The 26,168-nt window shown below is 41.2% G+C and overlaps 1 protein-coding gene across 3 annotated transcripts in view; it reads left to right on the forward strand.

The window, feature by feature from the left end:
* Positions 1 to 26,168, forward strand: part of SLC24A3 (solute carrier family 24 member 3) — a 357,605-nt gene that overhangs the window by 210,955 nt on the left and 120,482 nt on the right. For all 3 annotated transcript variants that reach the window (XM_032795892.2, XM_032795894.2, XM_032795893.2), the window contains exon 3: positions 785 to 861. In XM_032795892.2, the coding sequence (XP_032651783.1) occupies positions 785 to 861 (77 nt within the window). The remainder of the gene's footprint in view (positions 1 to 784; positions 862 to 26,168) is intronic.

A 26,168-nucleotide genomic window follows, 5' to 3' on the forward strand; every position in this document is an offset into this window, starting at 1 on the left:
CACTCTGAAAATGATTGCTTCACGCTTAGTTTGAATAGTTCTCCTCCCTCCTGTGTGTTCAGATCGGATGGATGGTGTTTTCTGAGGGCGCAGATTACCATCTACATTTATTTCACTGTGGATCAAGCATACACACCACAATCACATTGTTAATGCCTTCTCTGCATACATCTCTGTATTATGTTTATTCCCCTGTCCAGACCAAAATGGTGGCAGGAGAGGTCTGACTCAGAGACAAGACTCAGCTGTTCGTAATCATGACGAGTTTTGTGTATTCCAGGAGTATATTATGCTGAGAAGCCCATGGCAATAAATCATTTTGACTTTAAACATTTCTAGCACCTGCCATTCTTCTCCCCATCCCATTCTGAGGGTTTTCCCTTTTCAAATACAAAGCATTGTGTAAAAAATGCTTTATGATCTGTATTACTGCACATCTGCTCAATCCAAAATAGAACATTTTCCTCCTTAACATTTTATGGAGTATGATGCTGAGCTTAGAATTTGTTCGGTATCTCCGAGGCGTCGTCGTGAGATATAACGTTCTGGTTGCTATGGCTCTGAATTACACAGTAAATATACACAACTCTATAAATGGCCAGAGGACAGATTAAGCAAACTAACATAACAAGTAGCAAAAATCTGTGGCACTGGATCCCATATTTATGTCTGTTGCAAGATTACCAACCTACAGAAGGACTCCTCTGTTTTTATTACCTTACTTTGCCATATATTGCATCTTTCCAATACTCCGAGTAAGTGTTTCTTTTTTCTCCTTTCCCAGCTCTCCATGAATTCCCCAGTGACATCTTTACAAATGAGGATAGAAGACATGGAGCTGTACTCCTGCATGTCCTTTGTGTAAGTGTTTTGACTTCATTTGCACTTTTTTTTAAACTGGAAGTAAAATATTATCGGACAAGCTGATGTCATTTCTTATTCATCAGATTTTCTATTGTTCCAGTTTCTTCCCGTGGATATATGCTTATGCACAGAATTCCCAAGAGCCATTCTCAACCTCGTTTCAGAATGGCGAGTTACAGATAATTTTAATTCTTTAATATTACATCTCTTCCTTTATATACGTTGTTATGCTTTTAAAGGCTCCAATCCAGCATGTAAGCATCTGCTTAAATTTGCACAAGAATAATCTCATTTAAAATCAGTGGGACTGTTCATGTGTTTAAAGTTAAATGTTATATGTGGAAATCATTGGGAGATAAGAATTATACAGCTTCAGGATCCCACTTTTACAGGCTGCTTTTTGGCATAGTATCTGCCTTTAATGTTCTCTGCTCACTTGCCATCTTTTTTACTTTTGATAGCTCTTCTTTGTGGTGTTGTTATGCAGTAGGCAAAAAAAAAACATTTTTTAAAATGAAAAATCAGTTAACGGGTTACAGTCTTGCATGAGAAATGAACAAGTAGAACTGGTTTCATGGGAAGGTACAACTGTAAGGCTGAAATGCCAGGCAAGCTTGAGGGAATCTGAACACACAAAGTTAAATCTCGGAGCTTTTCATGGCAGGGACTACGTCTGTGCAACAGATAGCACAATATGCTGCCGAGTCTGGGCCAGTGTGCAGTATATCACATGAGCAGGGCCTGGCCCAGGAGTCAAACTTCTATGGGCCTGAGGTGCTCAGAATGAGCATCCTTTGAGCAGAGGAAGTTTGTAAGCAACTGGTGAGTGTGTGGTACAGGTCCCCCTTGGTGCCAGATCCCCAGATGGTATAAATCTGTTACAGGACCAGCTAGAAAGCCTGCACTTAAGCAATAGTAGCTTATGCTTTTAGCTCTGAAATTCCCTGGTTCAGTCCCAGGTGTATCACCCAAGATGGTGGCCATTACATCAGGATACTCCCCATGCCTCACTAATTGCAATGTCACTGCCAGGCCTCTATAACTTTATCTTTTAGAAGTAATTTGATGCATTTTTGTAGTATTATGAGGTACTCGGGTACTTCAGAGATGAGCACCACAGAAGTATCTATAAATAACAAATAAATTTAGTGCTCCACATTTTGCAGCATCATAAATACAATATTCTCTCTCCAGTACTGCTGAAAGCATTGCAAAGTCAGTCACGCCTGAAAAATCATGAGATTTCAGAGGTAACACTACGATGGGATGTGTACCCTACACAGGCCCTGAAAGGGAAATGGGGCCTCAGAGGTCAATCATGTTATCTGGCTGCACCCAGAGAATGGACAAGCCTTAATTAAGGGCTGAAGCCCAACTCAGGAGGAGCTGGGGAGTGATTATAAAGGCAGGAAGTTTAGAGCAGAAGCGGGCTGCAGGGAGAGAGTCTGCAGCCACTCTGAGATTGAGAGGAGGAAGCCCAGAGGGAGAGCAACCTCTGGATCCTCCCCTGAGTAGACAAGGCTGGCAACTGGCCAGGAGTTGCATAGAACAGCCTCACTGATGGGGAGCCCTAGCAAAAGGGCAGGAACTGGAGTCCCAAGGAAAGAGCCCTGAGAGTCATTTACTTGAAAGGGATGTAAGGTCAGGCTGGAAGTTTGCTAGGGGATTCCAGGAGAAGGCCCTGAGAGAAGGGAGGACTTAGAGTGGTTGTGGGGAGTAGGCCTCAGAAAGGCTGCACAGGAAGAACCTCAAGGAAGCAGCCACAAGGGCTTGGATTTAAGCAAATCTTGGCTGCTGGATTTAGGGTCCCTAGGCTGGAACACAGTGTAGCGGGAGGGCCTGAGTTCCCCAACCCAGCCCCTGGTATGGTGGCATGAGGCTGCAGAAGGAACATGGACAACGAAGAGACCTGAGAAAAGGGAGTGAGGCCCACAGAGCCCAGAGTCAAGGCCAAAGATGTGATACAGGGTCTTGGACTAAAAGGGTGGACTGAAGGGGTGGACTAAATCTTATCCTGGCCAGAGGGCTAAGTCACAGGAAGAGACAGCCACTGAAGGACCAGAGCAGCTGTCAGCAGAAGGCACTTGATGGAGCAAAAACTACCATGCCACACCTGGCCATGAGAAGGTGCTCCCCAGAAGTGAGTCCATTCCTTATCAACACATTTTAGATTTTTTTTTATTTGCCATCTGGTTTTGGAGTCTTTGGGTTCTAGTTTTCAAGCTTTTACCCACAACCATGAGGGCTAGAAATTGTTTTTAAATGAAAGCTGAGTGTCTTGTATAATCACATGACTCCAAGAGCTGGGGCTTTACGAAAAATGCCTAATATTATCAGGCTCAGGATACAATCTTGAAAGTTGGCAACACTGTCTCTCAAATAGTTCTAGTAATAAAGAGTAGGTGCCACAATTTGCAAGACTGGGATATTTGAAAATTGTCGCAGAAGCACAGTTATCATGGGAGATTCCCTGCAATTACAACTGAAAGCCCAGATTTCGCAAAGTACTTAAGCACATGCCTAGTTTTAACAAGTGAATAGTCCCATTGTAGCCAATGGAATTGCTCATATACTTAAAATTAGATGTGCTTAAGTGCCTTTCTTTATTGGTGCTTTGAAATACTAAAGTAGTAATTATTGTACTCCAGGAACTGGGTAAAAATAATGAGTGTTTTGAAACTGGAATTGTGTGACGTAAACTCTGGTCTGCCAATCCGTTATTCTACAGGACTTTATGCTCAACAGCTGCTGTAATGTCAAAGAAATAGAAGTGCACTTCTCCCTCCAGAGTCTCTTATTAACTTCTGCACTGTAGATGAAAGACAATTCTTTTCCTTTTAATGTCTTTATAATTGATATAGAAGTGCCAAATCGTCCCCACTTCTCATGAGTGAGATGCATTTTCAAACAGCCAAGAAAATACCTGTTTCTGATGAATATTTAAAAACATTTTATATCTTTAGTCGGCTTAAATGAACAGTCACTGTTATAAATGTGTGATTCGTGATTGCCTTTCCTTTTCAAATTACAATGTATCAAATTATGTCATCATGCAAATACTCTGCAGTATGATTTTTTAAAAGCTAAGTGACTCCAATTATAAATTTGTTGTATAGCGTCAGTATTGGAACGCTGAATATTTCCAAGGATTGGTGGCAAAATATTTGACTATGGGATGTTCTGGCGTGTGTATGCTAAACCAGGGTTAGAGAAAGAGCTCATTTAGTGGCTTAGTTTTGAATTTTTATACCTGGGTGCTCAAAGAAAAGGTGCTTAAATAAGGATTCAGATTTTCAAAGCTGCTGAGTACCCAGTTGTTCCCGTTGATTACATAATGATTTTTGAGTGGTCAGTGCTTCTGATCATCAAGCCATTTACTTTAAGATGCCTAAATATGGATTTAGGAGCCTAATTTGAGGCATTCAGTTTGAATATATCTACTCTTTGAGCAGCCTGAATTTTTTTAGGATACTTTGGTCATGTGCAAATATTCTAGGAAAAGAAATAGATGATCAGAAAAATACCACTTCTCAGAAAGTTTTGCACGTGCCAGAGCAGGAAAAAGAATCCTGATGTCTGAGGAGGCCTAACTCTCACACGACAATAGCTCTCCGATAGGTGGTGCCAAATCTTTGTACTTGGGCCAAATGTAAAATCAGGCTGATCCTGCTTGCACTGACCTTTTATAAACTGCTTTGAGATCTGCCAACACCTCTGTAAGCAAGTATAACCGAGGGCCGGACAGGTGCAATGTCTTTGCTGGGAGTCAGTGTGGCCTTGCATGATAGAGATTGGCTGTGGAATTCAAACTATGGTTTGAATCTTAGGCTTGACGCTAAACTCGGGGTGATGGTTTTAATTCTACTTACCGTCATTTGGTGACTATGCATGCTGGTGCCCTAGCTATGTAGGATGGCCTTTCCAAACTCCCTCAGTCCTACCTCTGCTCCTTTGAAGTCCATTGTGGTTTTATCACAGACTTCAGTGGGATCATACTCGGCTGAAACTGAGCACTTTGAGAACTTTCACTCATAGTGAGTGTGCTAGGGTGACCAGACAAGTGTGAAAAATCAGAATGGGGGCAGGGGGTAATAGGAGCCTAGATAAGAAAAAGATCCAAAAAATCAGGACTGTCCCTACATAATCAGGACATCTGGTCACCCTAGAATGTGCACATCTTGTGAGGTGGAATGAGGTGAGGCTGTCGAGTCTCCCTGTACTCTGTCACTGTACGCTGTACACAATCTACTAAGGATTGAGGGAAATGGGTCATCTAGGGCCAGTCCCCTGCACTGAGGCAGGGCTAAAGATGATCTAGACCATCCCTGACAGGTGTTTGTCTAACTTGTTTCTAAAAACCTCCAATGACAGAGATTCCGCAACCTCCCTAGGTAATTTGTTCCAGGGCTAAAATACCCTTACAGTTAGAAAGTTTTTCCTAATGTCTAACCTAAATCTCCCTTGCTGCAATACTGTACCATGCCACCCTTTCTTCTGTACTGCTGCTGGCAGTGGTGCTGCCTTCAGAGCTGGGCAAACTGGGAGCAGCAGCTGCTGGCCAGGAGCCCAGAGGTGCTGGGGCTGTGAACTGCCACTGGAGGTGCCAGGGCTCACCCGGCAAGCCCTGGCACAAATTAAGCACTGTAGGCACCTAGTGGGATTTTCATAAGCACCCAGCTATCTTTAGGTGCTTAAATACCTTTGTAAAACTGGCCTTTGGTTACTGTATCTTGAGTGATATGCAACTTTGCTTTGAGTATTTTGTCAACCCATATTACCTTCTTTAATCACTGACTGTAAACTTACTCCTGAACTGTAGAAATGACTTTACTGGAAGCCTTTCACTCCACCCTAGGACAAAATATTAACCTGTGTATGCGTAAATTCCTATACTGTTCAAGTCTCTAAGGTCTTAATAAAAGAAAAAAGATATTTTAAAAAACGAGCTAGACCCAGAAATTGCTTCATATTGAACCCATTGTAACAGTGAGATAGTAAAATTGTTATTTTCCATCTCTGTGCAACAGAACACATTTGCTCAGGCTGCTTAAAGCAAAGAAGAGAGAGCTATATTTTTGATTTATTAATTACATTGAACTCACATAAAGTTTTGTGGATACAAGGGACTGAATAAATCATGAGTCAGGTTCTTTTCCAATCTACCCATGATTTGGGCATCAGATTTTCTGCTCCTAGGACAGCTTAATATTTTATAACCTTTTATATTATTTTTGAACAAATGAAATGCAACTGAACACAAATCAAAACAAAATATGTTCATAGTTTCTTGCAGGCCTAAAATTCAAGGTATAGCAACTATATCAGATTCAAATATAGCAAATATTCAAAACCAGTTTACTTGAATCTGATATAACAATATTTAAGAATCTGCGATCCCAATAACAGAATATTTGGTTTTTTCTCTACAGTGACACATGCAAAGTGGCGAAGCAGATGTCTCGCTCTACTGGGGTATTGTCATTCCACATAATTTAAAAAATCAGTATTTTGTGGAGGTGAATGACATTGTTAAATTATGGAAGAAGTTAACCCAAAAAAAAAGAATGCATATCACACCATGTCTAAACACCACTCATTTCATCAGCTAGGCATGCTTTTAATAGTTTAATATTTTAACAATTTTAATAATATATTGGTTAATACTTAATTGCCAGTACGTGAAGACCTATTAGGTCATATTTTGCTTTCATTCTGGATAATGAATGTGTTTATTATATATTCCTTGTTATGTATAAACAGTCAAAACCATCTGGTTTGAACAATGGACTCGTCTAAGTCAGAGTACTCTGTTTTGTTTTTTAGTGTAAATGTTCAGCCCTGACCACAAGATTTTAACATTAGAGACATGTAGTCACCCCTCCACAGTGCTGAACTATCGTCTCCAGAGGCAGTAACTAGAACAGGGGTGGGCAAACTACGGCCTGGGGGCCACATCTGGCCCTTCAGACGTTTTAATCCAGCCCTCGAGCTCCTGCCGGGGAGCGGGATCCAGGACTTGCCCCACTCCACGCAGCGCCTGGAAGCAGCAGCATGAGTCTCTGCACACTGCCCCTGCTGCAAGCACTGCCCCCGCAGCTCCCATTGGTGGGGAACCATGACCAATGGGAGCTGCAGGGGCAGCACCTGCGGATGGGGTAGTGCACAGAGCCGCCTGGCTGCACCTCTGCGTAGGAGCAGGAGAGGGGACATGCCTCTGCTTCCGGGAGCTGTTTGAGGTAGCACCACCCAGAGCCTGAGCCCTGACCCCTTCCAGTGCCCCAACCCCATACCCCAGCCCTGATCCCTCTCCTCGGTACTACCGTCCTGCACCCCAGAGCCCACACCGCCAGCAGGAGCCCTCACCTGCCCACTCGCACCCCAACTCCCTGCCCCAGTCCGGAGCCCCCTGCCGCACACTGAACTCTCTCATTTCTGGCCCCACCCCAGAGCCCGCACCCCTGGCCGGAGCCCACACCCCAAACTCCAATTTCATGAGCATTCATGGCCCGCCGTACAATTTCCATACCCAAATGTGGCCCTTAGGCCAAAAAGTTTGCCCACCCCTGGGCTGGAAGATGGTCAGTGACAGTTAACTTTTGCCCTGCATCAATGTGCTGACCGGTGTTTGGCAACTCTGCTAAGAAGTGTTAACGGACAGTGGATTCCTTGTGCACGGCTAGATACAAAGAGGAGACTGTACTTAGTTTCAGCTTATGATGCCAAAGGAAGAGTTTAATATTAGCCATTATTGTCCATGGCTGCAATAGAGCTCTCTTTCCAATGCCCTTGAAAACATCTTTAAGAAGATAAGAGTTCCACTTTCTGCAGCCAGCTCCTTTGTCACTTTCTGTACTTCATGCATGTCGACAGCCCAACCTGTCACATGCAGACTCCAAGCCCATGCAAGCCTGCAAGCAGGACTGTTGAAATCTGGAGGCTCCTCTAGGAAACCAGAGAACTCTCTGTGTAGAACTGCTTCATTTGCTACCCCAACAGAAGACCTTGGGCAAGAATTTGGGATGGAGTCTCCTCTTCCTTATGCTATGAACTGGCAACCCGTTTGAATGAGGTTTTCCCACCTAGCTTTCCTCATTTAAGGATTCGTAATCTTTGCCCGACTGATATTTACCCAAACAAGATTCTGAGCAGTTTTAAAATTGTGCATCTGAACTGACTCTGTAACTGAAACTTCTGCAGCTCTGGCTAGTTAGGAATATAGGAATTGCCAGACTGGATCAGACTCATGCTCCAACTGGTCGAATGTCCTGTCTCTGTCAGTGGCCATCACCACATGCCTCCAAAGAACCCCTCAGCAGGGAGATGTGGGCTAATCTACCTCCCATCCCAGCCTCATCCTGACCTCCAATAAGATTGGCTTAAGTGCTGAAGTTTAGTTATCACTTAAAGTGACAGTCGCAGGTTGCATGATACAAACCACAATGTACTAACAGAATCCCTTGAGACAGCATTTGTACATGTGAGGGAAGATTCTCTGCTGGCGTGAACTGTCATAGCACCATTTGAAGATAGGTCAGTTTATACCACCTGAGGATCTGCCTGCATCTTTTTGTGAGCCAGAACTGAAGCCCACTGAAATCAGTGGAAAGATTCCTATCAGCACTGGTAAATATGTCACCTGTTCTTCAAATGGGTGTAACTGTTATTTTAACATAGTGTCATGGTGAAAGCTGATCTGAACAAAAATGGAAGACCATAATGGGCTTTCATAAGGATGCCTCTTTCGTCCCAGTCAAAAGAAGTTGTCATCTGGCTAGGATGCTAAATCTGTAATTCTGTTTTGTTTTCTTTTGTCCCCCTCCAGCAATACACTTACCAAATGTCTGATCAAATCAGAGAGTGTGCACAACAGTGCACTTTTAAAAGAAGGTTGTAACCATAGAATCAAATTTTTATTACGGTTCTCTAACCTGTGGAGAAATTTGAACTTTACAAAGTGGAGTTTTAAAAGGAAATGAAAGAGCCTTTTCCCCACATTTGTTGATTTTCTGTCAAACTCTTTTGTTACTAATTTTAATGAAAATGTGTTCCCTCTTCCTTTCTTTTTATCCTTATTGGTGACTATGTGTCTGTAAACTATGCTTCAGAGGAACTATTTTTAGGGCTTGGCTGAAAATTGCAAAGCAGCCCAGGTAAATACTACAAGTTACTGAGTATTTTTAGAAGGAGCAGTATACAGCCTTTCTAGGGGAATCCAGAGGCATATTCCCCTTGGCATTACAAAACTATCATTCAATAACACAAAGAAATAATAATATAAAATAAGTTGTTGTAATTTGATTCCTTCCAAAGGTAAGAATTAAATTACTCTTCACAAATACCTTTAAAAATCCAGGAATCCTGCATGGATGGTTTTGCTATGTCCAGAGAAGGGGTGTCACATATACACGTGCTTCTTTCCACTGTGGCCAACTGCAGATGTGTGCAGTTGTGATCAGCAGAGATGTCTGAGTTGGAGACACCACAGTTTAAAAAATAAGAGGGTGCTGGCAAAATGTTCGTCATTGTGAGGTGAAAAGGTGAACTCGCATGGTTAAAAATGTTTGGCAAAGCTATAAGCAACTTAAAATAGGATCTTATAAGGGGAAGTATCAGGCAACCTTAATAATAGATGGTACAACCAGCCCTGCCTATAATTTGGCCACATCCTCAATTGGTGTAAATAATTCATTTGCAGTCAATAGAGCTACACTGATTTATACCATCTATGGGTCTTTCCCCCAATATATATAGTGTGTATACGTGTATAAAAAGATGCTAGCATTCAGTATTAAATCATGCTTTCCTTCAAACAGAGTTCAACTATTGTAAAAATGAGGACTATATAGGCACAGATTTTCAGAATTGTGCCTACATATAATTTGCATGTGTAATTACAGTGATTTGAGCACAAGTGAGCAATTGTATATGCATTTACAGGGCATTTATATGTCTGGTTTGTCATTTTTGAATATAGTCAAGGTAAGTATCAGAGGGATAGCTGTGTTAGTCTGGATCTGTAAAAGCAGCTAAGAGTCCTGTGGCACCTTATAGACTTACAGACGTATTGGAGCATGACCTTTTGTGGGTGAATATCCACTTCACTGGATGCATGAGTATTCACTCATGAAAGCTCATGCTCCAATACGTCTGTTAGTCTGTATGGGGCCAGGACTCTTTGCTGCTGTCAGGGTAAGTATGTACACAAATTATGCACCTGCTTTAGTGTGAGCAGTTCCTAAAATCTAGGCCATTATTTATAGAGATTGTCTTCCTTTTTTCTTCTGTATGAAACTAGAGACCATCCACACCTCATCTGTATGACCTGTAATTGTCTCAGCTTGTTGATTTTTTTTATATGTACTTCCTGAACATTTTTATTTCGTTGATTGGAGACTGTTATGATTAGTTGTTGGTTCATGAATTGCTATTTTTCAGGCACTGGTACAGCAAAGTCACCTCTACCCCGAGTTGACTTTGGTCTCTTTTTTTTTATTCCCCTCCATTATGTGGACTTCAAATGGCTGTGTAAGTATTTGGAATGAAACAAAGGAAGGTCCTATCTTCAATTACTGTAACCTCAGTATTTCATTATAGAACATTTTCAATGCCTGCGTTGTATAACTTGGCAAATATTTTTCTGTGGAGGTCATGTGGTTAGGAATGGGCAAACTGGTTTAGATAAAATATAAATTCAGATCAGCCTTTGTCCTTTGTTCAGGGCTCAAAACAAATAAGTTCTAAGTAACTTGTTTCCTTTTTATTCCCCCCACATGTTTTTACACGTCCAGGTTTATGTTGGCACCAGAAGTGGAAATATTGAGATGCAGTTAGAGAGGCCATTCTCCTCGAATCCCTGACCCAGTTGGAACCAGAAAGTACCAGAAACTAAAAATAGTCTTACAAGACTCAGCTTTGTTTCTAAATAAAGAGGTTTGGTTACGCAACAGTTGAGTTTTCTGAGGTACATCAATAACTGCTAGAAAGCAAATAACCAAATACCTTTGAGCTACCTTGAATTATTCCCTTCTCTCTCTCTTCTCCCGCTCCTCCTCAACTATATTTTTGGCTGTGTTTACTTTAGATCTTTCCCTGGACGTGACAGAATTTTAACATCAAACCTTGTAGGCATAAAAAGCGACTGAAAATTATGGTGCATAACAAATTCTCTGTGCAGTGGGGTATAGCCTGTGAAAACAGATATGGTTCCTCCAATTTTGGTTCTTCCCACCATAGGGGAGGGGCAGGAGAAGAGCACTGGAGGTAATGCTGGGTGGAGATGTATTTGTGGCCAGTTTGACTAAAATCCAAGGAAACTTTGGTTGTCTAGAACTAGATGACAAAAGCTTTGTTAATCCAGTGAGACACAAAGTGGCTAACCTACTGCAGTGATCTGGGGGGCAGATCTAATGGTAATTTGATAGTAGACTTCCTGAAAGAACCATGGACAGCACCCTTTTGACTTTTCCATTGGAATGAAGGATTTTTGGTCATGTAGATCCAGAACACTTGAACAATGTTCAACTCATCCAAAAGGGAGATATATATATATTTTGCTAATAAGTTGGATCCTTTGGCCATGGAACAGCTGTAGCTCCAAGCCCTGACCCTTGACCACTAAACAACATCTCTGCTCTTCCAGCTTATTTCCACATATTCCTTATTTCTTATGTTAGATCGGTTGATTAACTTTATAGTGCTGTGTAACTTCAGCAAATGGGTGAAGGAGGATATGGTACTGTACACTGGACAGGGGAGAATTTGGGTTGTTATCCATGTTGGGTCCTTTCTGTTGCTTTGTAAGATAGTCATTGTGGTCCCACTGCTTGGGAAGAAATCAGGTTCTTTTTTTCCAATAATGGAAGAGAACTGGATCAGGAAGGAAGGAAAGTATCTCTTCCAATGCCTGGTTGATTTGGTATGGCCTCTTATTCTGGAGACGCAGCAAAGAGAGGGACATGTTCAAAGGCTCTTAGAGAATTACTTTTTATTGCATATTAATAATAATACATGGGGAAACTTAGTTTGGTTGAGTATCGATTGGATAAGCAAAGCGATTAAAAGAAAACAACTGTTGTATTTCTCAAAATTTGAGAACTCCTATGTAACTGTATACAAGGAATTTCTAAAGAGCACCAAAAGCTATACAAAATGGCATGGCAAATTGTTCGCACAACCTACAATTATATAACACTTAGGGAGGATAGGAAGAATCCGTTATAATTGGTTTTGGGTTTTTTTTTGACATTTCAGACCTTAATGCCTGTGTTGTTTTGTGTTATTGACTCAAATAATTTAGTTCCATCTTTTCTTGAGTTTCAAAATATTCTTTTAAAAATTTTAGGGATTACTGGACTTCTATGTTTATGGAAAAGCTGGCCGATCCGTAAAAAACATAATTTGATATTTGACAGAATGTTAGTTAACAAATAAGAATATATCAAAGCATTAGCTAACTCAAGGATTGGTAATAGCTCATGACACTCTAGACATCCGATGAAGTGGGTATTCACCCACAAAAGCTCTATAAGGTGCCACAGGACTTTTGCTGCTTTTTTAGACATATAGTTACTGCTTTAATAAAGCCCGTGCTGACACAGGCCCCTAAGTCATTAACATCTGATGACTTTGTCATCGACCTAAGTAAAGTGGTTGTACCTATATTGGTGGCTTTAGCCTGACTCCCAATGGACAAAGCCCTTCCTTCCTTGTATTGTAAAAGGACGAGTCACCATTAAGCTAATACTCTGGCATGGTGCTGTGAGGTACTATGCTGCTTGGAGGCAATTTTTTTTTCATCTGAGACATAAAACCAAGATCTTGACCACTTGTGATCATTAGTGATCCCGGGGCACTTTCTGCAAGAGTGGATGTGTATTGACTCTGGTCCTGGCCAGATTCCGATATGGGTAATTATATTCTGCCTCCCCTGGCAATACAATCTGGTATTCTTCAGTTTCCCTCCTGATAACCTGTTATGTACCATTGCTGGGGTAACACTGAGACCATTTGCCAGTCCAGAGTGGTTGCATTTCAGTGGTGCGTGCATGGTGTCATGCATTAAAGGAACTGTTTAATTATAAAGTAGTCCTTATTTACTCTATCCAAAAAATGGCCATAATCCTCACTAGCAGTGCCACCCCAGGGACACTTCGAAATGGCCTTTTCCCACCCAAAACCCTGCTCAGAATGGGCAAGTGGGAACAGAATTAAAATCAGCGAGTTGGCATTCTTGACAGGAAAGACCAATAATATTCTAGTGCCTTCCTTCAGTTAGTGGTATGTGAATCTTGCACCTTCTTGCTCTCAGGGATTAATACTGCCTATAGCTCATGCAAATTAGCTTTTTTTTTTCATCCAGGCTAGTTTTTTATTAGCATTGCTCTGCTGGTACTGATGTCGGGAGGAAGTGATCACCACAGGCTTGTGTGTGCCATTTACTGTAAATGTCCCAGGCCAGGAACTGAAATCTGAAAATTTTCTTTTGTAAAAAAGTAACGACGTTTTGGAACCTCAACCTGTTGTGATTGTCTCAGGAAAAAACAACGTGTTCTCATCCTTGTTTTCACTATTTTAAGAAACATAATATTTTTATAGCATCCAAAAGATGTGCTAAGCCTAAGGTACTCATATTGCCCGCCTCACTAGTGTCTGAGCACCTCACACTCTTTAATGTATTTCTCCTCACAACACCCCACTGAGAAAGGGATGCACTATTATTCCAATTTAACAGGTGGGGAACGGAAGCACAGAGAAACTCTGGGTATGTTGGCACTGGAGCTGGAAGTGTAATTTCCAGCTTGGGTAGACATGCCCATGCTAGCTCTGCTCAAGCAATTACACTAAAAATAGCAGTGTAGCCAGTGACACCCCATACCTAGGGTTTCAGATAGGATTGTACTCTGGGCAACTACCCAGTCCTCCCGCCTGTGCAGCTGCAGCTACACTTAATTGTTAGTGTACAAGCTCAATCAGAGCTAGCGTGAGTGTGTCTGCCTCCAGCTCCAGTGTAGACATACCCCAAATGACTTGGCTGTTAAGTCTGTGGCAAAGAAGGGAATTGAATTCAGGTCTCAATTAATTAAAATCAACCAAGTGTTCCAGTTATGTGTGCATAGTACCCAGTGCCTAGTACCCGGCCAGAATCTTCTCCCAACCCTCTTTATGAGGGATGTTTTTAACAGAAAATAGAACATTCTTTAATTTAATCGTGATTAATCGCAGTTTTAATTGCACTGTTAAACAATAGATGACCAATTGAAATTTGTTAAATACTTTAATTGTTTGTTTTTCTACATTTTCATATGTATTGTATTCTGTGTTGTAATTGAAATCAAAGGTGATAGTAGTTTATAACAAATATTTGCACTGTAAAAATGATAAACAAAAGAAACAGTATTTTTCAATTCACCTCATAAAGTACCATAATGCAATCTCTTTGCTTGAAAGTGCAACTTACAAATGTAATTTTTCTTTTGTTACATAATGCACTCAAAAACAAAACAATGTAAAACTTCAGAGCTACAAGTCCACTCAGTCCTACTTCTTGTACAGCCAATTGCTAAGACAAACAAGGCTGTTTACATTACAGCGAGATAATGCTGCTCTCTTATTTACATGTCACCAGAAAAGTGAGAACAGGTATTTGCATGGCACTTTGTAGCCAGCACTGCAAGATATTTTATGTGCCAGAGATGCTTAAACATTTGTATGTTCCTCATGCTCAGCCAACCATTCCAAGGACATGCTCTGTCGCTGAATGACGCTCATTTAAAAAACTCTGTTAACTAAATTAGTGACTGAACTCCTGGGGGAGAATTGTATGCCCCTGCTATGTTTTACCCAGCATTCTCCCATATTTCATAATAAGCAATCTTGGATGATGAGCCCAGCACATGTTGTCATTTAAAGAACATTTTCCACTGCAGATTTGACAAACGCAACAAGAAGGTACCAATGTGAAGATTTCTGAAGATAGCACAGCACTTGACCCAAGGTTTAAGAATCTGAAGTGCTTCTAAAATTTGAGACGAGGTTGGAGCATGCCTTTACAGAAGTCTTAAAAGAGCAACATCTGATGCGTAAACTACAGAACCCAAACAACCAAAACAGAAAATGAGCACACGTCAGTCTGCACTGCTTCGGATCGTAATCAAGCGGAACCCATCATGAGCATGGATACATGTCCTCTAGAATGGAGGTTGAAGCATGAAGCGGACATATTGAATCTTTAGTGCACCTGGTATGTTGTAAGTATTCTTGCGATGCTGGCTACAACAGTGCCATGAGAACACTGTTCTCCCTTTCATGTGACATTGTAAACAAGAAGCAGGCCAGCATTATCTCCTGCAATATGTAACACAAATCTGTTTGCTGAGCAATTGCTGAACCGAGAAGGAGGACTGAAGAGACTTGCACACTCTAAACTTTACAGTTTTTATTTGTTGAATGTGGTTTTTTATACATAATTCTGTATAAGTTCAACTTCCATGTAAAGAAATTGTTCTACGTACTTGTAATTAGGGGAATTGAAAAATATGTGTTCTTTTTTTAACAGTGCAACACATGTATCAAAAAATAATTATAAAGTGAGCACTACACTTTGTATCCTATGTTGTAATTGAATATAAATATATTTGAAAAGTAGAAAAATCCAAAAATATTTAAATAAAATGGTATTCTATTAGTTTAACAGTGTAATTATAGTTGTTTTTTAATCGCTTGACGTCCTAAAATCGCTTGACAGTCCTAAAATGATTTTCACACTTGGATGAGAGAGATTCCCAAACCTGAGCCATTCTTTTAGGTGACAAATCTGAGGAACTGTCCAAGATTGAGGTGTCATTAGAGGAGGTTTTGAACAATTGATAATCTAAACAGTAATAAGTCACCAAGTCAGATGTATTCACCCAAGAGTTCTGAAGGAACTCAGATGTGACATTGCAGAACTGCTAACTGTTGTCTGTAACCTATCATATTAAATCCGCTTTCTGTAACCAAATTGACAAGGATTGCTAATGTGACACTAATTTTAAAAAGGGCTCCAGAGGACCCCAGCAATTACATCTGGTAAGCCTGACCTCACACCAAGAAAAGCTGTTGAAACTATAGCAAAGAACAAAATTGTCAGACACATAGAATGAATATATAATTTGTGGGGAACAGTCAACTTGTTTTGTAAGGGAAATCATGCCTCACCATCTACTAGAATCTAGAATATAGGATTGGAAGAGACCTCAGGAGGTCATTAGTCCAATCTCCTGATCAAAGCAGGACCAACAGCAACTAAATCATCCCAGCCAGCGCTTTGTCAATCCCTTCAGATAGTTGAAGGCTGCTATCAAATCCCCCTCACTCAGAATTCTTTATCAGAGGGTAGCCGTGTTAGTCTGAATCTGTAAAAGCAGCAGAGAATCCTGTGGCACCTTATAGACTAACAGACATTTTGATCATGAGCTTTCGTGGTGAAACCCACTTCGTCAAATAAGTAGGAAATTTCCGGGCAGGTATATATATCTAGCAAGCAAGCTAGAGATAACGAGGTTAGTTCATCAGGGAGGATGAGGCCCTGTTCTAGCAGTGAGGTGTAAAACCAAGGGAGGAGAAATTGGGTTCTGTAGTTGGCAAGCCATTTCACCATCTTGTGTCAACCTTGAGCTATGGTGTCAAATTTGCAGAATTCTTTGAGGGAGTCAACAAGCATGTATGCAATGTGTCGCCCCATCTCAAAAAAGGTATACTTTGAAATTGGAAAAGGTTCAGAAAAGGGCAATAAAAATGATTAGGGGTATAGAACTACTGCCATATGAGGAGAGATTAATAAGACTGGGACTTTTCAGCTTGGAAAAGAGACGACTAAGGTGGGGATATGATAGAGAGCTATAAAATCATGACTGGTGTGGAGAAAGTAAATAAGAAAGTGTTATTTAATCCTTCTCATAACACAAGAACTAGGGGACACCAAATGAAATTAATAGGCAGCAGGTTTAAAACAAACAAAAGGAAATATTTTTTCACACAATGCACAGTCAACCTGTGGGACTCCTTGCGAAAGCATGGTGGGAAGGCCAAGACCATAACAGATCAGTAGTGATTAGGGATGTTAAACACTACTAGCCTGGCTTTCAGAGTTGCTGATTGTGAGAGCCACAGTTGCTTAGCACCTTTGAAAATGAGGCCATATGATGCCAACAGAACTAGATAGATACCACCTTAAGGTCATAGTCCTTCAAAAATTTATGCACATTCTTAACTTTACACACATAGTAATTCCTCTGAAGTCAGTGGAAATATTTACATGCATACATCTTTGCAGGATCAGGGCCTAAGTCTGTAGCTGGAGATCCAGCTGTTAGCTTTCAAAAGGAAATTCCATAATAATGTGGAAAGTGAATAAGCCTGAAATCTGTACATTTTATTAAATAAACACTCTCAAACATCCTCTCAAAGTATTTTATATCTTGCTCCAAATACATAAATTTTTAATAGGAGATCTGCAGTTTTGCTGTATGCGAAGGTGTTTATTATTTGGTGACAGTCATAAAAGGTTTCAGTCTTTGAAAGTGGTGTTCCTTCCAGGAATGCACAAGGTAAATGGTGAATAATACACATTTCCCTTTCAAGGGACAATTTTATTTTACTTTGCTGGGTTCAAGCAAGAGTCCCAGAAGTTTCCATAATGGGATTATAGTGGATGAATAAAAGTGCATCGATAGAAGTAATGCCATATCTATGAAAATGGTCTGCAAAGAAAAATGAGGATCTAGAGTTTTAAAAGGAGCTAATATGTATTCAGTGTTTTTATTTTTAAGGTTAATGCTACTATTTCTATTTGTCTCATACAGTAGAAAAAAATTGTGGTTGGTGTAGTATTATAGTGGCCACACTTAGCAGTGTAAATCAAGAGTAATTTCTTAGAAGTCAATGGGTTTACATTGGTATAAAATGTAGTGTAAGTGGATATAAGGTCCAATATGTTAGCTTCAGTTTCAGTTTTCATTCCAAATTTCACTTTCTCAATTTCTTTTAACATAAGAAGGGATGCCCTTTTAAACATTTTTCATAAATCCAAGTAAGTCATTCAAAGAAATAAATTCTTTTTGGGGATGCAAAAGCCACAATTAACTCAGTGGTTCTTGAATTATTTCATCATGAATGAAGATGCGTGTTCCAGTTAGGAGTATTGAGCTGAAATAGAGTCTGAGTCACCTCCACGTTACTCCAAGAAAGCAACTATTGATTTCTGGAGTGAATCAGGCCCAGAAATTCTAGTCTTGGTTTGGTTTGTAGACCTTTTTCAGACGAGAGATACAAACACTATTTGAAACCAGTCTTTTCAATTATCTTCAAGCTATGAATGCTTTAAAGTCATCAGCTTCACTCATGTGCATTGGAAGTTCTGCTAAGAGGCAACAACGGGGCACATTTGCCAAACGTAAACAGTTATTTACTATATTGCTGATGACTATTGGTTATTGATCTCCATCAGTTTCAGAATATGCAGTTATTGTGTGTTTGGGTGGTGCTAAATAGTAAATAATCTAATGCAGGAAAGAAAGCAGCTTGATTAGCCAACTAGTAAAATAAGTATTCTCTTATGGCAATAAAGCCACTTACCCGTCTGGATTAGTAGGCTATTGGTATATGGTTTGGGTATATTGTTAAGAGAAACAATGCAGTATGTTTGATCGCCTACTGGGAACTGGGGTAAAAATCTGTCTGGGAATTGGTCCTGCTTTGACTAGATCATCTCCTGAGGACCCTTCCAACCCTGATATTCTATTATTCTATTCTGTGATTCTATGACCTAGTCCAAGATCTTCCAAGGTATTCAACTCCCATTGAAATGGAAGGTGCTCTGCGCTTTCTGAAAATCAAGCCTCTTTTAAGTTGTCTCAGGTTGGACATCCAAGTATTAAGGCACCTAAAATCACCAGTCACTTTTGAAAATTTAGGCACAGAACTGTAGTTCATGTTAGAGGCACCTAGATACCCAAGGGTGGGTGCCTTATATATGCATAAGAGTACTGATCTAAACAGTAGAATCTTCCCTTTCGAGATGTAGTCATATTTTATCCAGCAGCATTTGGCAATTTAGTTTATTGACCATGTCCAGATTTTGTAGCTTTGACTTTGAATAGAAGAGGTGAGATTCTCACTGATGGACTCAGCATACCATCTTCAAGAGCAGATGTTTGATGGCTCCAGTGCCAATTTCCACCTTAAGCTAGAGCTAGCATTCTCCAGCCTTAGTTAAGGACTAGATCTGTGGCCAAATGCATCCCAAATTCAATCTGGCCCTTAGACTATAGGAGATGGGCTGTAACTGAAACATAGAATTATACACACTTTAGTTCTTTATAGAAAAGATGGTGGAAAAAAACATCCCAGAGATAAAATAACCCTACCTACCGGTCCAGACTGATTAGCGAGAGCTGAGTGATTTGATGGAAAATTACATGGTATAAAGCAGATAACATACTACTAAGAGGTAGAAGATATTATTTTTGAATGGCAGAGTTTTAACTGATGGGGTGGGAAGCTAGAAGGGGAGGGAGAGACTTAAATCTGATATTTGAAATAGACATTGAGGAAAAGGGAAAGGCAATGGGAGCTGTAACTGATACTGCAAAATGCGCCAATGGAAGGAAAACATATTGAGTTCTTGTGTTGATTACTACAACCCCTAACTGGAAGACTACTCGTAGGGGTGTGGTGTTTTTTCTCTTCATGCACACACTTAAATTGTACATGAAAGCTCCCTATTGTTGGCAATGGAACTTAGCGCTGATGGTAGGATCCTGCTCGTGGTGTGAACATGCACACTCAGCTTGGCATGGTTGGATAAATGGTCTGTCATTATTATTAGATGAGTGCACCCGCAATAGACTCGGCCCATGTCAAACAAACAGATGACTTTGTCCATTCCTCAAGGAACTTACAATCTACTGTAGTTAAGCCGCAAGCGAGGCAGATCAGACCTACATAGGTGGGAGGCTTCTCAGAGGCTATTCTTTTGAGTCCCACTGCTAGGGAGTAGGAATGTATCTAACAACTTAGCTCTATAAATGGAGTATGTTGCCCTTGGATCGTCTACACCTTTTGTCACGTCTGTTTCTCCCATACCCTCTGACAGTCTCACATTACTGCTTGCCAGCACAGACAGGGTTCCCTTGCAGTGGCAGCTGCCACTGGATGACATGGGTCAATAACACTAAAGATTCTGGATGAAATTGTTTCCCCATTTAAGTCAATGGCAGTTTTTTCGTGGACTTCGACGGGTCCGGTTTTCACCTTCCTTCTTTTCCTTTTAGTGTCATTTGATGCCTTTTGTTCTTCTCCGTTGTATCTGTGGTGCATCCAGATGTAGAGCCTTTCTATAGTGTGAGCAGCTTCCAACCTGAATACAGAAGGGACAGGAGATTAACTTCGCAAAGCTGAGCAGGATCAACACATAATAGCTCACTGTCATGCAGTGAGCCATTAGACCACACCTTTTCTGTATCACCTGCCATACGAAAGCTGGTCCTTAAAAGAAAAAGATGAGGAAAGACATTAATTACTTGTTGACAGATTATCCCCAATGACTAAAGACTCAGCACTTCTGAGAGTCTGAGTTTCGAAGCGCAAACAATGAGTCTGGAAAAACTGTACAGACATCTGCGTATTCAACTGAAGCTAGTGGGGAGGCATAGCCAAAAGCAGTCTCCCCACCTCTCCTGACCTAAGCAGAGCTCCTCTGCAGTTAAAGAAGCGGGATTTCCTCTGGCAGCTGCCCTAAGGAAGAAGATTCATGAGTTCCATTAACCCTCTTCTTGACTAGGCCGGCTGTGCCTCTACTAATTACAGAGCTTTCGGTGACAGCAATGAGACGTCCTTAAAAATGTATAGCCTAGATCTTCATTTGTGCCAGAGCTGTATTTGGTGCAGATAAGAGAAAGAACAAAGGTGGCTTTAAGCTGCCTTTGTGCTCCCACATTCTTTGGAGCAAGAATTCAGCCTCTATGGTAAATTAGAGCAACCTTATGGCTTCTCTATACCTAACCCTGCAAACCTTGTAACAGCCCCCGAAGAGCTGTTATTCTGGACTGGAATCTCCAGCACCGTCTTAGATTTGGCACACTCCCAGGAGGGGTGGTGCAGAGCTGTAGGAATCCCATCATTCCCATTTAATAGGGCCTTGTGGCCTTTCCGAACCACTGAAGCCATGCAAGGAGGTCTTAGCATGGGCCAGGATCTGGCCCTATGGGTTTTAGTCAGTATGCAACTAAATATAGGACACTCAGATTACCCTGATGTTTATCTTTATAATTGCTTTGCAAGTTGTGCTGCACTCTGATATTAAATCAGTTTTCTACATTTCTATAGTATGGTAGCCTTTGATGCTCTATGTACAGCCTTTTAGTCATTGGCGTTTAATTCTGCTTGCTGGTCATCGACAAGCCCTTTGGCAGAGTGGCTCTCAGGGGTACATTGTGGCACACACAGCTGGCTCTTCTTGCCTTTCAAATATTCCCATCTGAAACTAGTTCCTTCCTTTCCCCACATATCTGCCAATGTAGGTGATTAAGGAGTCCCCTTTGTTGGGTAGGAGGCAGATGTAGGTTAGGAAGTGAAAGTGAATTAATGGGACAGAATGGAGTTAATGAGTTCTTAGTCCTGACTAGCCTTGGCAAACAGAAAGGGGTGTGTGTGTGTAAGAAACTGATACGTCCCTCAGGGGGACAGAGTATTTCTTCTCTTCCCATATCCTCTTCGAAAAATATCACTAAATGCTAGAACATTTCAATACTTCTTTGATGGTTTGTTTCTTGTGCACGGTCTATAAAGCAGCAGTTAATTTTAGTATAAGTACTGTTATGAATAACTAGAAGATATATTGGACAAATACGGTAAATTATCATTCGTAATCAGCCAGCCCAGGAAAACACATTTCAAATAAGATATGTGATCTGCTCTGATGTAGAGGGACGTGATTACTTTTCCTGTCCTTGTTTGTTAGAAGCATTGTTTAGAAAAATGATCCGAATGTATTACTTTATTCAATCTGGCATTTGTAATCCTTTTATGAAAAGCATTGTATCTTCATTTTTTAAAATGCCCTTTCAGGGAGGAAAAATGCAAGATAAATAGGTTGCCTATTTAAAGGCTTTAATACGTGCTGAGCTAAACGTTGCTAAATGAAGACCTGAGCCTAATTTTTTTTGGATGTCCTCTGCTATCGTTGCCTCCCCCTGTGCACCTTCTTCTCCAATACCAACCTAGACACTTAATTTCCTTCTTTTCTCTCATTCCCACCCCAATCCATGTTTTCATGCCCTTTGCTACATGTGGAAGGGCCTCTGAGTACCAGTTCACCAGGCTACCACCATCTCCTTGTTCAGATACTGCCTCAAAACCCACGTCTTTGTGATGCCCACAAGGACTGAACTTACCATAAATGTAAGCGAAGAAGCGAAGAGATGAAAATCCCCCTTGATTGTCTCTACCTCTGGATTGACTAGTGTGTCTTGGCTTCTGTGTGTCAAGCTTTCATATCATATCTGGATCAGTTATTAGCCAGTTAGCTCTCATGCAAGCTTCAGTTTTGTGGAGGCACTAGGAAAGCTGGGAAGACTGCACTGTCCAGTAAGTAGAGTGGATGCTGCCTTTGATCAATACATTGATGACACTGCAGCCCAAATCATCTCACCGTCTCCCTTTACACGTTAAACAGGAGAGACCTTGTGTTACCCCACACTAGAGAGTTCTTAGGGCACAGAAACAATTGCCCAGTTCTCTTCCAGTTGTAATTCTGTCTATCCCTGTCAGGTTCTGCCTCTGCCTCTACACTGGGGGCAAAGCTGATCAGCTACCAGACAGAGAGCAGTAGGCATCCTGATGCAACAGCAAGCCAAGTTTGGGTTGAATGCAAAACCTGAGACCCTCCAGGTCTGCTGTCAGATTTCAACGCCATGATGTGGGAGTTGCCCATATGGCAGTGTTTCAGTTCGGGAACCAAATTGTTTTCTGATCAGCCATTCCATGTGCTTTATTACACCACAACCACTGCCTCTCTACCGTCCACTCATTTTAAAAAAGGGGCCGAATATCAGCCAAAAACAGCATTTCAGCAACACTGAGCTGGTTGTAAGAGAAAAATCAAAGTGATGGGTCAAATCCGCTGTGCTAAGCGGGCTCGATCCAATGCCGGTTGAAGTCAGTGAACAGACTCCCAGTGCACTTCGGGTCAGGTCCTGTGTCCCACCACACCTTGCATTTCCAGTAGGCACAACAGCCTGATGTCCAAAAAGGCTAGAGGACACATGGCACTCCATGTTAATTGCCCCACTTTTATAGTTTTATGTCACTACTTTTAATGTTCTTCCAGGCCCTGACCAAGCAAACACTGAAGCACATGTGTAAGTTTTCTCATGTGAGTAATCCCTTCTTGGCTGTGATTCTACTCCTTTTAAAAAAATCAGTGGGGTGCAGTGATCTATGGTTTATATGTTCTAAATACACCAGGACTACTCACGTGAGTAAAGTTATGAACATGCTTCAGAGTTGGCAGGATCAGGCCCTTATTGGTTCTGAGGGCTGCTTTTCTCTACTGAAGGGTGGATGCACTTTCATTCGAAAAGGACATTGAATTTCATCTGCTTCAGTTCAGCATGAAGGGGTGAAACCTATTTTCTGAACAGGCATTGCATGGATTCCCCTTGCTGCTACTCATAGTCCTGTCTGCATTTGCAAATGATTTAAGTACAGTTCTCACTTCATTTGATTTTCATGTAAAGATTCCCACAAGGATTTTCATGCACTTCATCAGACGGTCAGTTTAAGTACAGTATCTGTCCAGACTAATTGCTGAATGTATCTACTGCATATAGCCCAGAGTATAATAATCTGTCTACATGCATCTGACGAAGCGAGTATTCACCCACGAAAGCTCATGCTCCAAAACGTCTGTTAGTCTATAAAGTGCCACAGGATTCTTTGCTGCTTTTACAGATCCAGACTAACACGGCTACCCCTCTGATATATAATAACCTTGTGAGACCTGGGAAAAAAAAAAAAAAAAGCAAAAGCATACAGTACGTGGAGATTCTGTGCCTCATGTTGAGACAGATGCTGAAATGGACAGTTTGCAGGGCTTGAAGTGACCGGATTTGCCTTTTAAGTCTTTGCTTTTTTCTTAGGATAACAAACAATAGCAGATTGTAGGAATCTGAGGCACGCATATGTATCCTGTGCTCTCTGTGATGAATATACATTATATCAAAAATAGACAGTGCACTCAATTAAGAGTGGTGATGATGTGTGGATTAGTGCTTCTGGAAAGTATTAAAATGCCTTTTAAAAGGACGATGCCTAGCATGGTGGAATGACCCACAGCAGACTGACTGTATGCTGAGAAATAGATAGTAGCAAGATGTAAATAGCAGGGCATCTTTTTAAAAAATAAAGTATCCACGAAGGAGTTCTATTTCAGAGGGATGTGGGCACTTTAACTCTCTTAGGCTCCTTTGGAAAGCCCACTTCTCATTTCTCAACATCTTTTCTCTAAAGCATAATGTTTGAGCTTCTCTGTTGTTGTTGTTGTTATTTATTTGTATTGCAGTAGCAGCACGAGACCCCAGTTAAGGATCAGGGGGCTCCATCATGCCAGGTATATTTGTAAGACCAGATTCTCATTTTTGCATAGGCCCCTTTGCACCCTACTGGCAGTGTAAAGGGTTCTTAAAATGGGCATAAATTCCATTTATACCTATTTTCATATGCCCAGTATAAAGGGCCCTCAGAGAAAATGAGAATCTGGCCCATAGTCTTCAAAACAGCTGTTATTATTTTGACACCAAACTCTAATCTGTCCTGGTAGAAATTTTCTGTCTCAACTGTTTTTTCGATGGAAACTGGGTTTTCAACAAAATGAAAATTTTCATGGAAAGTGTTTTTCACAGTAAATGCTCATGTTTCCTTGAAAAGCTGAAAACGATAACCTTTTTCTGCCACGTTTTTGATGAAAATTCCACTTGTTTCATGGAAAATGTCAACTATTTTTTTTCCAAAAATTTCTACAAATAGAATCCATTTGCCAACCAGCCTTACTTAGAGTATCAATGCCGAGCAAAGCTGAGTTACCCATTAGTGACCTGGCACTCAGTTTACACTTCATAAGTACAGTAGTTATGACCTGAGGGCAAGAGACAAATTCAGCAATGTGAGGGTGCCATCTCAACTCCATTGGGTAGATAGAACCTCAGCACAGAGACCTGGGTAATAAGTGCAAACACACACAAAGTTAATGGTGAAAAATTCCCTCCTTCTGCTGACATAAGAAACCTACCTACCTTTGCTTCCTAACCCATCCCAGCAGAACATGAGAATGAAGAGCAAACATCTTTGTAGGCTGGGAACTATGGCAAGATGAAGATTACTGGAAAGAAAATACCATTTCCTCCCTCCTTTCCTGACAATACGAAGCAAGGGAAGAAACAGTAGGATTAAAAGAATGTTTTAAGATAAGACATAAAATTTGAGGTCTGCAGGAAATCCACATGAAAGGATCCACAAGCCCAGGCTCGGAACTCCCCTTGAAGGTGCTGATTCAGCAGCAGCATGCACCAGAGTTTAACTGATTGACTTCAGTGAGGCTTCTTGTGTGCTTAAAGTTAAGTCTAGACTTGAGTACCTTGCTGAATCAGTCCAAGTAGGGCTTTGAGGTAGCTGCCAGTTCCAGAGACAGTGACAGCTCATTAGCCAAGAGCCAGCAGAGAGAGAAGGCCTCGCAAGGTAGTTCCAGCCTACTGCAAGTCCCACCAAATCAATAGTATTTGGAGGCTGAATCCCTCTTACCCATTCTATGGAGAACAAGGGAAACCTCCACCAGGGAGAGGTCCTATGAAACTCCCCTGAGGGGTTTCTCTTGGAATTTTCTTCTCCTCCCAAGTTCCAGTCCATGCTGTAACAGTATGTAGCGAAGTCTGTGGATTCTGACCCATGCCACGTGACAAAGGCATGGTGACCAGGGAACTGTTTTGGTCTTACACACATCACAGATGTGCAGGGGTGGCTCCAGGCCCCAGCACACCAAGCAGGAGGTCCACCGGAGCCGTGGGACCAGTGACTGGCAGAGCGTCCCCCGCGGCATGCCGCCGTGCTTGGGGCAGCTAAATATTTAGAGCCGCCCCTGCAGATGTGGATTCTACTGCCCTGACCATGTTTACAACAAAGTCTTCATTTGGATTTAAAACTGAATAGATGTGCAATTATAATTGCAGTCACCATGCAGATGGATGGATATCTGTGCTGCTCCTGATTGGCTA

The sequence above is a fragment of the Chelonoidis abingdonii genome, chromosome 3, assembly GCF_003597395.2.
Source record: "Chelonoidis abingdonii isolate Lonesome George chromosome 3, CheloAbing_2.0, whole genome shotgun sequence".
Classification (NCBI taxonomy): Eukaryota; Metazoa; Chordata; order Testudines; family Testudinidae; genus Chelonoidis; species Chelonoidis abingdonii.